Source organism: Cryptomeria japonica, chromosome 3, assembly GCF_030272615.1.
Source record: "Cryptomeria japonica chromosome 3, Sugi_1.0, whole genome shotgun sequence".
NCBI lineage: Eukaryota > Viridiplantae > Streptophyta > Pinopsida > Cupressales > Cupressaceae > Cryptomeria > Cryptomeria japonica.
Genome location: NC_081407.1, coordinates 894,672,679 through 894,686,200, shown reverse-complemented (window position 1 = coordinate 894,686,200; position 13,522 = coordinate 894,672,679). Strand labels below are relative to the sequence as shown.

At 34.6% G+C, this 13,522-nt stretch overlaps 2 protein-coding genes across 5 annotated transcripts in view; both read right to left on the bottom strand.

Moving 5' to 3' along the window:
* The window catches only part of LOC131059722 (uncharacterized), a 201,285-nt gene extending 199,569 nt beyond the window's left edge, over positions 1 to 1,716 (bottom strand). For 2 of the 4 annotated variants that reach the window (XM_057992746.2, XM_057992748.2), the window contains exon 1: positions 1,239 to 1,714. In XM_057992746.2, coding sequence (XP_057848729.2) covers positions 1,239 to 1,622 — 384 coding nt within the window. In that variant the 5' untranslated portion in view covers positions 1,623 to 1,714. Of the gene's footprint in view, positions 1 to 1,238 lie in introns of all 4 variants that reach the window. The other 2 variants (XM_057992747.2, XM_057992745.2) reach the window with 2 other exon arrangements.
* Positions 1,717 to 12,183: 10,467 nt separating this feature from the next.
* On the bottom strand, positions 12,184 to 13,095 carry LOC131059724 (probable histone H2A.3). Its single transcript, XM_057992749.2, has 2 exons — positions 12,820 to 13,095; positions 12,184 to 12,611 (listed from the first exon to the last, which is right to left on the bottom strand). Exons 1-2 carry the CDS (start codon positions 12,997 to 12,999, stop codon positions 12,396 to 12,398), a joined length of 396 nt encoding a protein of 131 aa, XP_057848732.1. The 5' UTR covers positions 13,000 to 13,095; the 3' UTR covers positions 12,184 to 12,395.
* Between the last annotated feature and the right edge of the window lie 427 nt (positions 13,096 to 13,522).

The following is a 13,522-nucleotide window of genomic DNA, read 5'->3' as shown; positions in this document are numbered from 1 at the left end:
TCACAAGTATTTTTCTTTCCTACCCGATTAAGATGCACGTGAATTCAGAATTTTGAATTCACTTGGAAGCAGCATAACTTAAGAGCACAATTGAAGAGTGACAGACAAATTACTAGAGATGACAATTGGTTGTACCCAAAGCCTACGAATGAATGAATGATGACTTTTTATGCCCTTTTAAGCCAACACTGAATGCAGGACCTATCCAAGTGTGTTTATTACAAGGTTCTTTTTATCATTTATGAGATTTACTTTGAGAATAAATTCCTGAAATGTTTATGGTTTTATTGATTTAAGACTCTGTGCGCTAGATTATATTCGTAGATGTCTTTGTAATGGTACTTATTAGTTTATGAATAAAAACCCCAACTGTGATTTGGTTTTATGAATAAAAACCCCAACTGTGATTCGGTTTTATTGATCTAAGGCTGCATTAGATTATACTCGCAGGCGTATACGTAATAGTGCTTAATGGCTTCATATAGTGGGCAGATTGATAGGAAATGTGTTCTTGTTTGCCACATACAAAGTATTATTTCCAAGTTGTTATCTGGGGAGGATCTATCTATTGGTTTCAGTATATAGCTCGTGTGAGCTTGTTCTTAATTTGCAAACCCGATTTCTTCTTAAGATTTTTGCCTTGTAAAGATCGATTTGAGGCTGTGTGAGAGGACCTATAATTTGGGATTGATGATATGCTTAGAGCACCACAATTCTTTCTGATCTTTGATTTGTTTCATTGTTCCAAAGGTTAAGAATAATTGTAGTTTAGACGTTCAATTTTCGCTTGCTATGGTCTTCTACAATGTTAAATATCGTAGATTCCATATTCCCTGGATTTTCCAAATGATCTCCTAGAAGTCAAGTTCCAGGCCATTTATCATAAATGCAAAACTAATAAATGGAACTGTATATGGAACAGAACAATTCCTTTGCCACCAATTACAAAAAATTCTATAAAAAAAACCATGCTTCTACACAACATGCCTCCTTTCTAACTTGGAATTAAAGCCCGAAAAGAAGGTTGTCTTAGAGTCATTCGATATTGCATAATTGAGTTTCATCCTTTTACTTAACCAGATATTTGATGAGTTTTTAAGTATGCAGTGCAAAGAGATAAACTTGATTGAAAGAAAATTTTCAGGCGCAACTTCAATTTCTTCTTATTTGCAAATTCAATTCATAGTAAAAACGTTAAAATAGAATGCCTCTGAAATTTGAGGTGTAGAGCTGCTTACAAGTGTTGTTTTCCCTGCATCCGGGTGTGAGATAATGGCAAAATTCCGTCTTCTTCTTATCTCCTCTTTGAAAGGAGGACCGCTAACCTGCACCGAACTCTTCTCTTCCTCTTTCTCATTTGATTCTATTGCACTGCCATTGTCTACCGTTTCCAATCCATTTTCATGGAATACGATTGTGGAATTGTTTTGATTAAGAAAAGGAGAAGGGGGTGGAGAGATAGCAGCTCTGGTGGCTAAATGGTGTGGGCGTTTGCAGTGAGAGAAGCCAGAATGAAAAGTTGATTGTTTAGAATTTGACGAGTTAGGAGCATTGATGCAGATGGGCATGACATTACTGGGCTTGCAGTGTGGAAGCACTGCAATGGAAGTTAATATGGGCATAGCTAACCAGTAGCAGCCACACAACTTGAGCCCAATAATCCCGTCTCTAAAGTTATAAGTTCAAACGAAATAAAGAATAAAAAAACTGTTCACTCGCCCCCGCCTTACCAGCACAATGTGGTTTTAGGCCATGGTTTTATGGAGGGGGCTTGCTTTGTGATAATTATGAGATATATAGATTTTAATTTTAAAAAATTTAAAACTTTTAGGTTTTTAATAGTTTTAAGAAGGGGTTTTATAAAGTTGTTTTAGGGATTATTTTGTGAAACGAGGAATTTATGGGAATGAATGAAGGAATTTTAATGACGTCCACAAGACTTAGCGCTCTAAAGGATTAGATGCTCCAAATTAGCCTAGTTTCAAGTTCTTTTTCATGTTGGTTTTTCTATTATGAATCTTGAGTAAGAGACTCATCGTTTTGTGAGGCTTTGACACTTCAAAAAGCTTGTTCAAAATGTCCACCTTTAATTCATCATCAAACTAGCTATGAATATCTCCATACAGTGCACACTCCATAATGAAATGTCATTTTATTTCTACTCCCAGTCTTCTTTGGGCACCTTCCATCTCCTTGTTTCACAATTAGATCCAGTCCTTAATGGCAAAATTAGAATTTTGGCCTTTCCATTGATCGGAAGGGAAAAATTATGCAAAAGGTAAATGAGAATTTTGTGAAAATTTTGTGTTTTTCTAATTGTTTTTTGTGGAGCAAAATCTTATTAAAAAAATATTTATTTTTTTTTTAAATATTGAAGGAAGCTGAATAGAAAGTACATAAAGAATAGAAGCCCACAGAAGGAGCTACAAATAAGAATAAAACAACAACTAGTAACTAAATACAAGAAGACCCACTGACATAGGCAGCCCAAAACATGGTTGAAGAAGTTTTACAAAAATAGGACCAAGACCAAGAACACAAATACATATGACAAAACTAAACTTAAATAACATCTGAAGTTGTCTAGCATGCCAAATATCTTTATCATGTAGCTGAGCAAATTGATACTTGATCACCTCCAACTGCTTATGGTACTTGTTATCATCTTTTAGTTGAGAACGAAGAGAGACAAACTGTAGCAAGATGCCAGAGTAAAACTTCAACATTTCAATCTCCTAATGCAAAATATGATTAGAAAATATAGCAGAACATCTACTTTTCCAAATACTAAGCAATATAGCGTGTCTCATAAAATCAACAATAACATTATTAAACAATCCATGACCCAATAAAGCCATTTTCCAGCCCAATCTATGACCAAATATAGCAGGAAACTGAGAATAAATAACCTTCCATTTTTTCTTGGACACATAACAATCCCAAAAAACATGTTTCAGCCTTTCCGTGTGATGAGAAAAAGAGCATTTGGCAGGCATAATCCTTAAACATTTCAATCTATCACCAACTAGAAGTTCAAAATGAAGAAGTTTTCAAGACAAAATTTGAGCACTTAGTTTTTTCCACTTTCTTTCATGGAAATTACAACCCCATTTCATATTAAGTCTTGGATTAAGAGTCATATTAGGAAGGAGTTTCAAATATATTTTCTTAAGAGGGAAACAATAAAACTAGTATTGATCCAACCACACCCAATTACACTTTAGCGGAGTAAAAAATTTCATGAGGAGATCTATAGGGACAAGGACTTTAACAAAGGTCACAAATCCCTTAAATCTATTGTTCAAACAAAAATTTCTTTTAGTATTTTGCCAATCCTCCCAATCAAGATATTTGAAATCCCAAATATCACCAAAGTGTTGCAATCTTTTCATGAATAAGCAGTGGGCTTGTTTAGGAAAGTTAACACCAAGCGGTTGCCCATGATATTGCACGAGCCTATTCCACCATATGGAGGAGGTCCCAAAACTAAAACCATGCTATAAAGAATTCTTTTTCTAGCTTAAAAAATTGCAACATTGTTGCCAAGCTTTCCAAATAGATTGTAAAGGAAATGAAGCTTTAATGCAAAAAAAAGGAGCCATCAAGATCTTATCAAGCCGCCCCACACCTTGTCATTTATTCTTCATAGAAGTCTTGTCAATGCAGTGATGAATCAAGTTTTTCCATTGTTCATCCCCTGACACTACCCTCACTATCCTTTTAGCAGCTAAACAGATTCCCTGTGTCTTTGGGTCTAAAAGACCCAACCCACCTTTGTTCTTAAAAAGTGTAGATTTAAGATTTTAACATTGTAGTCTTATGGAATGGACTTTCTAAAATATTTTTGTAGTTATTGCTAAGAATTAAGAGTTCGTGGACTTTTTAATAATAGACAAGTTTAAAAATTTAAGAGGTGTCTTCAAGTGGAACTTAAAGTTTCTCCCATCAACTTCCTAAAAATTGTTATTAGATTTCATTCAACTATAATTTTTAAATACCCACCGATATTGTTTAGATTTAACTATATAGTTGTAGATTTAATTAAAGATTTAGCATTCCTTGTTACTAAAAATAATTATGAAACCACCAACTTCCTAAAAAATTTAAGTTTGCGCATTATTAAAAAATTATGAGACCACTTTCTTATGAAAATTTTTAAACATTGTTCAAAATGTTGCTAAAATACTTTTAGGAAGCCCTACTTTATGGGATTGCAACCTTACTAAAAGTTAGTGTGTGGGAATTTTTGACCAAAATTAAAAGGGTCTCTATTTTTTTAAATAACATTTCAATTTATCATGTACCAATTTTTTCTTATCTCATGAACCCCTTGCTCCATAAAAGTGTTGGAGTTGATTCCCCAACCCTACAACTTCTAAGAATCACTTACAATCAAACACCTATCACAAAAAGAGATAAAGGGTAAAGTTATGGAGGCAAATAACTATTAATCCAAAAAAAAACATCATTATGAATTTGCAAACCTCACAATATGGGCAATATAATAAGAATCCTTATTAAATAGTAAAAGACACCAATTAGCCCTACAAAATTTCTAGGTGAGGAAAAACAAATTATGACATGTGTCATCGTCCTATAATTTGAGACAAAAAAACAAATGACCAAAGTAAGTTCAAGTAGCTAGTGTAGAAGTAGACTAAAGTAACTAAATGATTAGTTAAGTAAATACATTTTTACTACACCCCGCCTTAAGTGCAACTTAGAGAGAAGTCAAAACCTCTAAGTGATGAATGCATAAAAAGAAAAATATGGGTTTTGATAAATAGCATTGATAAGGTATCCATGTACAAATAAAAGATCTATCATAATCGAAGAAAAGGGAGAAAACTTCATGGGAAAAATATCTTCAAAAGAGAGAAAAACATATGAAAGACTAAGAAGCCTCCAAAACAATGTCCCAAAAAAAATATGAATATGAATATGAAGAACACCATTAAATCACAAAGACACTACAAATAATTGTCAAAAGATTAGTATTATAGTGTTGAAATTGAAGAGTCTCCTCTTAAATCAAGATGAAGATCAGGACCATGAAAATAAAAAATTGTATTAGTGACTCTAGTGACATTACTCGAACAATAATCAGATGACAAATAAAGGCAAAAATATGACAATCAAAGATATAGTTGGTAGATCAATTTAGATGAGTAACCCCAACAGCACTAAACCAATGTAACAAATATTGCAAGTTGAAAATACAACTGTCAATAGTTTGAAGAAATTGATCAAATGAGAATTTGTAGTCTCCCACCCCAGGTGGCACACTAGAAGGTTGATCTGAAGCAACCTACTTGTTTATTTTATTTAAACATACTATGTTTATTTTATTTTTCTTTTGTGTTCTTTCAAAGCTAGACAGAGGTTGCAAAATGATTGGGTTTCCTTTTGAAATGTTTGAAATGATAAGCATAAATAAAATTTTAAAAAATGAACATAAAGCCTTCTAATATCAATCCTAAAATTTGTTGTATAATAACTTGCATCTTAGAAAGGGGTTCCCAAATTTATTCATATATCTAAAAATGCAATCTTTGATGTATGAAAGGAAACTAGTTTGCAATATGATTCTACACTTTAATTTAGGCATACCCATAAACCATTGAAACCTTGATGTGAATGGATTAGAAGAGTAGTTGCAAGTTTGATTCTGAAGGTGGCAGCCAAATGGGTCTCTCAACAAATGAGTTGCAGACTACTATGAACCTATCCTTTTAACTCCAAGTTAATTCCAAGGATAATCTTGCTTAAGGCGCTCAGTAATATAGAAGTTTGACTTTGAGTAACTGAGTGCTTATCCTTAGAAGATCTCTTTCTTGTAAGAGTTGGTTCAAATTGATATATTTATGATTTATTGTTGTAATCACTTAAACCCTCCACAATATGGTAGAAGACTAGAACAAATTGTTGTGAAGAGGAGAGCCTAGTAATCCATATTGTGGACAACAATTAATTAGCTAGATTTTTCCTCCAAAATGGTCAAGTAAAAGGTCGGCTAGGCTAGCAACCAACTCGCTTAGAAACTTCTTCACAAAACCCCCTCACCCCCTTGAAATCTGCTAACAAATCCGCCTTTCTTCACTATAAGGAATGAGACTAACCAATAACAATACCATTCAGCAGTTATATGGATTTCTATGGGTTCCAAAGTTTACTAAGAGGGTCGGCCTAGCAAGAAGACACCTATCTTAGAAATATGTTCCAACAGCCCATAAAACATGGAAACTCAAACCAAATTTGCCTCTAACTATGTCATTGAAGAACTATTACAACCAACACCAAACTATGAAGGTATTGGCTTTGCCTTGCTCCAAATATGTCCAATAATAGATCAGCCTAGCAAGCAAGGAGCTAACTCATAAAACAATAAATATATTATATCTCCCTTAACTTCGTTCCAAACTTAAACTATATTGTTGGTGTAGAGAAGTCTTGATGACTTCAAGATGGAGATGCATAAGAAACCCTCTTCTTAGCTACCAATGAGACAAAATAGGAGGTAGCATAGCACACAAACACCTCTCTTCAGATTTCAACCAGCAACTCTTCAAAACTAAAAAATCTTTGAGGCTCCAATGAAACCCCTACTATGAGATTTCCCTTACACACTCTTGGTTGATCTCCCACAACTGCAAGTGTGTTTGCTAATGGAGGTTTTCGTCTCCACAAGCAACTCAAACCCTAAACCAACAACCTTCTCTAAGGAGGCAAGGTAAAATAACAACAATAACATGTCGCTTTTGGTTCTCAAGTTGCCCTTTTAACATCCTCCAAATGATATGCCCTAATTAGGGTTCCCATCATGTGCCCACTTTATGTTTTTTTTTTGAGTTTATGAAATGTTTAATAAACTTACTAATGTATTTCACAAAACTTTATTTTCACATGATTTTTCCTCTCTCCACCAAGCATCCACTTAAACATGTCTTGAATTTGCCTTTTCATTAATATTCAAAAATCCCCCTTAAAACTTGAGATTATTTAATTCTTGTAATATCTCACTCAAATGCTTTTTTTAAAAACCTTTTTTTCATAATTAACTTTCTCTCTCCTCAAGGGCGTCTAGCAAGGAGGCACCTCACTCTCTTACTAGACTTGTCACTTTTAAGAGGTGTCTTGCTTGATTTTAATGTAGTTTTAAATTGGCAACTTTGGTGATAATATAACTATTTACTGATTCCACCAAGTTTACTCTAGAGTGCCATTTGAAACAAGAGAATAATCACCAAATCCAATGTCCTCTACCCTCCTATCAGTCTACAAGAACTCATTAATAGACTGATCCTAAATATTGATACTAACTAGGAAGAGGGGACATTACAAGATTGACAATTTCCTCCACAAAATAAGAATGCCATATTTTTTATATGGTATGTATTCCATCTCACTGAAATGTATGGGTAACCAATCACTGCATTTGCCTAGTACATAAGAACAAAAACTAGATGCATAGCTCACTCCAAATTGAAACCTCTCATAATGCAAACAAGGGAGAGGGATGACAAGTTCATTAAAACTATGTCACAATGTAGTGCATGAAGGAGAAGAGGCGTCAACAAAATGTGCAAAAGATGGCACCTACAACCAAAAAAGAGTGCAAAATAAGGTACACGTGCATGAAGGTAGAAAGATTGTATTTGCAAATAAAGTGCATGCAAAACAAGATCCCATAGCACTTTATAAATAAGTGTGAGTACAAAATTTAGCACAACGTGATATGCAAAATCTTCAAAATCGTGCACAAAATGCCACTTTACCTTAGTGTTTCTACAAATTAAAAAGTGCATTCAATAGATGTTGAAAATATCCAAAAGAGACATGTTAAAAATGCATATAAAATACCTCAAATGAAGTCATCAAACACATATTTTTACATGTCAAAATGTTCAAGTAATCAACCAAAATATGAAATAAAAAATAAATAAAAAGCATGAATAGTTGTGAATAGCTCTAAAATACATTTACAATTGTCACGGAATTTTCCAAAAAAGAAGATTTAGCTTAGACAAGCAATAAAATATATTAACAAAAAAATCTAAGAAAAATACATATACCACTAAAAAGTGCTCAAAATAATCTTTTTGACAATACCTTGTTTGTCAAAATTGACATCATATGTCTAAGTTATGGCAAAAAGAAAAGAAAAAAATTGCTTTAAAAATAATTAGGGCTAATGGCACATGTGAATGATGTCATTCTAATGTTCGTAAAAATTAGTCACCAAGATATGTTATAATCTAATGAATAATGAAAAATGAAATATCCCTGCATGTGCCAAGATATTGCCTATGTTGTCATAAAACTTGCATGTATGTTGAAAATGTTGGAAACTTGAGGCGTGTTGTAATTAATGTCAAACTTGTTCAATTATGTGAATGTTATATATAGTCTGGAAATGAGTGTTCAAATGTTGTAATGTTGTCCAATGGTGATATTGAGTAAGTATGAGGTGTTTCTGGAAAGCTAGAGTAGTGGAAGTTACAATATGCAAGAAAAAGTATTTAATGTCTTCATGGAAAAATGTTTTGCATTCCTTTGATTCTTGATGATGATGGCTTGTGGTTCTGGATATAGTGTCTACAATCTGTGGATGTTGCACTATCATGTTTTCAGGTCCTTAGTTGCTCAGATGACGAAGTTGGTTGTGGCAATTTGTTGACAGTGAGGTTGTCTTTCAAGACTAGTTCGTAGAATGTTTTGCTTTGCTCCACTATGGTGATTAAGTGTTGCGGCTTGAGTGACATATTCATATGGTTCATGTAGTGTTCCAATTTAGATTTCTAGTGATGGTTTGATCAACAAGTGAAGTTATGTTGTTATATGTTCGACTTTGTTAGTTATGTTAGTCTCTAACTGGCTCAGTTGATTTATCTTATTTGGCTCAATATTTTTTGGTCCGGATGTGCTTTGGATATTTAGTTAAAATGTTGATATGAGTCTCACTATGACATGTGTAGATCCGCATTGTGTAATTTTCATTGGGTGGTGTCTTTGGGTTGATTAGTTAACGTGCTTCATTGTTTTTCTACATGTTACATTTGATGTCAACTTTGGAGGAAGTTTTAGTTTATGCAATTGGTTGGAACCATCTTAAGAAGATGTGGTGTGATGTATTTGGGTCCCTTTTGCCTCCTAGAGTGGACCGCATTGTGTGTTTTTGGTTCGGATGTCCAACTTTATGCAATTCATTTATATTTTGTTTATGGTACCTAGTTAAGGGTTTCAATGTATAACCTTGTATAAATAGAAGTGCAGATGTATGAATTGAGTAGTGGATTGTTGTGAAATAGATGTGAATGATATGCAAGCGCAAGTAAAAAAGTAAAAGTGTGATTTTTAGTTTGTGATGAGCTTTGATGATCATATCTCCAATATGACAATGTTTTGAGACAGCAAGTGTTGCGTGACATGTTTGTCATGATATTGTTCACTTGACACTATGATTCAAAGATAGTTACATGATCAAGAGATCTTGTTCATTACAATTCATTATTTCCCTATACCTATTGAAAAATGGTGAGTCCTTTAGCAACTTGTGCAGTTCTTTATATGTTGCCCTAAGATTGTGCATCTCGGTATTGCAAGTCCCTTGTATCTTGCCCTAACATTGTGCACCTTAATCTTGCAAATCCAATCAAGTGTAATGAGCTCCTTGACCTTGAACCTAATCAGTTATTTGTGAGTGTGATTCTTAGCGTGGTTTTTCTCTTCTTGAGTTTTCCACATAAATCTAATGTTTCTATGTGTGTTATTCTTTATGGTTTCATGTTTCATGGTTCTATAATTAAGTTAATTGAGATATGAAATTTTAAAAATTAAGAACAAGTTGTTTTAAGGTCCAAATGGTTTCATGTTTCATAATTATAGAATTTACTTGAGAAAGGTTCAAGATAGATAAGTAATGGGTGGAATATCATTGAATTTTTCACAACTTGGAATATAGGACATGATCAAAACTAGTTATACCACTCCGAGTGGGGGACCTATTACTTTGAATGAGATCAAGAATCATGAACATAATGTCAAGGCAAGCAATATAATTGTTAGTAGTTCGAGTGACTCAAAAGTTCTCTAAGATCAATGGGATGCATGCACAAGTGCAAAGCAAATTTGGGATAAATTGAGCAACATCTATGTTAGTAGTTTGAGTGACTCAAAAGTTCTTTAAGATCAATGGGATGCATGCACAAGTGCAAAGCAAATTTGGGATAAATTGAGCAACATCTATGAAGGCGATGAGAAGGACAAGCAAGGCAAAATGCAGAATTAAAGTATAAATTTGAGACATTGAAAATATTTGAAGACGAGAGCATCGGAGTGGTGCAAACAAAATGGCCGAGTGGGAGGGCCCCTACAAATCTATGGGAGTTCGAGTGGGAGGGCCCCTACAATTCTATGGGAGTTGTCCTATGCCGCAACAAACACAGGTTCTTCATACCCCCCAATCAATCGATCCATCAACCCAACTATTCTAAAGGAGGGTGGGGGGATTATAGTTATCTATCCCGACTAAAACTTTCATTTCGGAATGAACACTTGACTCTGGCCTCCAACTCCTAATGTCTCAACCTTCCCACCGGTGTCCCAAGAGATATTTCGTTAATATCTCACCCGTTTTGGGAAAGCTAATCAATTGGGATAAATTGAGCAACATCTAAAAAAGAGATGAGAAGAACAAACAAGGCAAAAAGCAAAATCTAAAGTATACATACTTGAGACACTTAAAATGTCTGAAGATGAGAGCATTGAAAGTTACGGATTATGGAATAAAGTGAAGTTGTGACAAAAGCGATGAGAACATAAGCCTAAGAGTATGCCATTATAGAAAGTTATGTTGTGAATAAATATACTTTGGATAAACTTAATGGATCTCTCTTTGCCTTTAAAATTTCAAAACTTTGTGAGTAACACAATGATAAGGAGGAAGCAGCTTTTAAAGTTACCAAGAACATTGACAGTGACCCTGCAATAAGCAAATTATTGCATGGATGAAATGGAAGCCAACTTTGTGAAAATACTGAAGAAAGGTGAAGAAAAAATTTGTGATTTCAATATTCTAAAATTCGAGTAAAAATTTTATCTAATTAAATACTTCAAGAAAAAGAAAGAAAACGGTTTTGATCAAAGCATTCGTTAAAAACAAAATAAAACGAACACCATTCTCAGCGAAATTGTAGACTATAATAAAATTACGCTCTGATATAAAATCGGATAAAATTGTAGACTATAATAAAACTACGCTCTGATATAAAATCAGATTAAAACGGCGACAAAAATTTATTAAAAATAAAATGTACCAATAATTGAAATAAGAACATTAATTTTCAATTCATCAAAAAAGAAAGACTAAATTAAAAACAAAAGAAAGAAAGAAAAGATGTGTTTTAAGTAACTATACGGTTTTGGCTTTAAACGATGAGATTAGAATGTTAATAGCAATGACGTTGCCAGGCCATTTCAAGACAGAAAACATCCCTCCTGAATTTATCATCCAAATAAAATGTCTAGACCAAAATTTGTATTTTCTCGCATGTAATACCCTCCTCTGTTTGAAGATGACACATTTCTGCTCCATATAAGATACGCATGTACTTCAAATTCATCATTTTTATTTCATCTTTCTCGATCCGAGCTCAAACAACAGCAGCAGCCACAAAGCATTAGAAATGTAGCTAAATACAGATACTGTACAGTTGAGACTTTGATTAAAAGCGCATTTACAGTACAATTTCCATTGTCAATTCCCACACGATAACAATCGCCTTTCAATATATGAAAAATGTAACTGTAACAGTATGAAAGAAGCTTTCACAACTGCAACTTCATTAATCCCAAAATGTCACATGCACTTCTTACCATCATCATCTCACTGAAAACAACCTTTTCTTAAAAACTGCAAACGCTAGATGCTATACCAGCGCTAATAAATTTAATTGAATAAAGCCCCAAATTCGTTTCCTTTAGGCTCATCTTACTGAATGTCAGATCCCTAAGAGCCATTAGGTACAGTAACAAAGCACAATTACAAGTCCAATGAGATCCCCTTCTAAAGCATGCCATGGAACGTAACATACAAATTTCAAGACTAAGACCCCACCCCCCGTCATCAGAATTGGAGGGAGGAGAAAAATCAAAAACAACTTTTTCAATCAGAGTAGTCGAAAATTACTGAAAAATGAAACCCCTAGGGCATTAATATATTATATTGAAATAACAAAATCCATAGCAAAGAATTTACATCAATTTCTTCTAACATCTAACCGGTTAGAAACCCTTATAACATCTGTACAAAAATAAAACTTCCGAAACATTGACAAGATTTCTTAATTAAGGTGGTGTTCATAAACACCAAAGAAGGGGGGTCAGATTATAATTCCTCAAGCCTCGGCCTCACTGGCTCCAGCCTTGCCGCTACCGGTCTTCTTAGGCAAGAGAATATTGTGAATATTGGGGAGAACGCCGCCATTAGCAATGGTAACAGCTCCAAGGAGCTTGCTAAGCTCCTCATCATTCCTCACAGCCAACTGAATATGGCGAGGCACAATCCTGGTCTTCTTGTTGTCCCTTGCAGCGTTACCAGCCAGCTCAAGAACCTACACAAACAGGCAGATCCCATCACATCCTATGCCACAAGAACCACGGAGAGCTCACCAAACCCCAAAATTAAAAAAGAAAATGGGGAAATAACCTAGGAGAAGAAAAATTGAAACCCTGCAAAACCCAGGTAAGATCTTCCGTGCTAACATGAAATTCAAGCAAAGCTTTCAAACCTAAAGAACTGAAATTGCATGAAGTGGCTACCTCAGCAGCAAGATATTCGAGAACGGCTGCAAGATAAACAGGAGCGCCCGCACCTACACGCTCAGCATATTTCCCTGCCTTGAGAAACCTGGCGATACGCCCAACAGGAAACTGAAGACCAGCCTTAGAACTCCTTGAAACTGCCTTCTTCCCCTCTACAGATTTCCCTCTGCCTGCCATTTTTGCCTGCTTGAAAAATAACGAGATCCTTTCTCTCTTCCTCGTCTGAGTCTACGCTGTCGCTTGTTCGCCCAATACGAATCTGTGAAAGAAAACGGGACTCGGTGCACTTTATATGGGATTATTAGTCTCCTTGGAGTTTGGGCCAATCCGCTTCGAGTACACGGATAGACATTTCTCACCGTTGATTAGAAAAATAATTGACGGTTGAGACAACTTCGATCTTAGATTTGGATTATTGGCCTAAAATTCTTAATGATTGACGCGTGGCGGGATCTTTTTGTCGTGTTTAAATTTGTGATGTCAAAAATGTGTTTTTGTGGAAAACGTACTTCAATTAATCGCGGTCGGGAACCTTTTAGTGCGCCATTCTAAATAGAAAAAGAAAAAAAATAGAAAGAAGCCATGATAATCTATTGGCTTAAGTAATATTGTACTTAGTCTTTTCTAAATTTCATGGAGGGGTTTCAGCCCTAGCTCGTCTGATCGTGGATCGCAATTTAAGGCGTGGGTATGCTCCCCA

Coding starts and splice junctions, on each gene's coding strand:
- LOC131059724 (XM_057992749.2), bottom strand. CDS start 12,999: ATGGCAGGCAGAGGGAAATCTGTAGAGGGGAAGAAGGCAGTTTCAAGG. Junction 12,612..12,819: donor TCGAATATCTTGCTGCTGAG/GTAGCCACTTCA, acceptor CTGTTTGTGTAG/GTTCTTGAGCTGGCTGGTAA.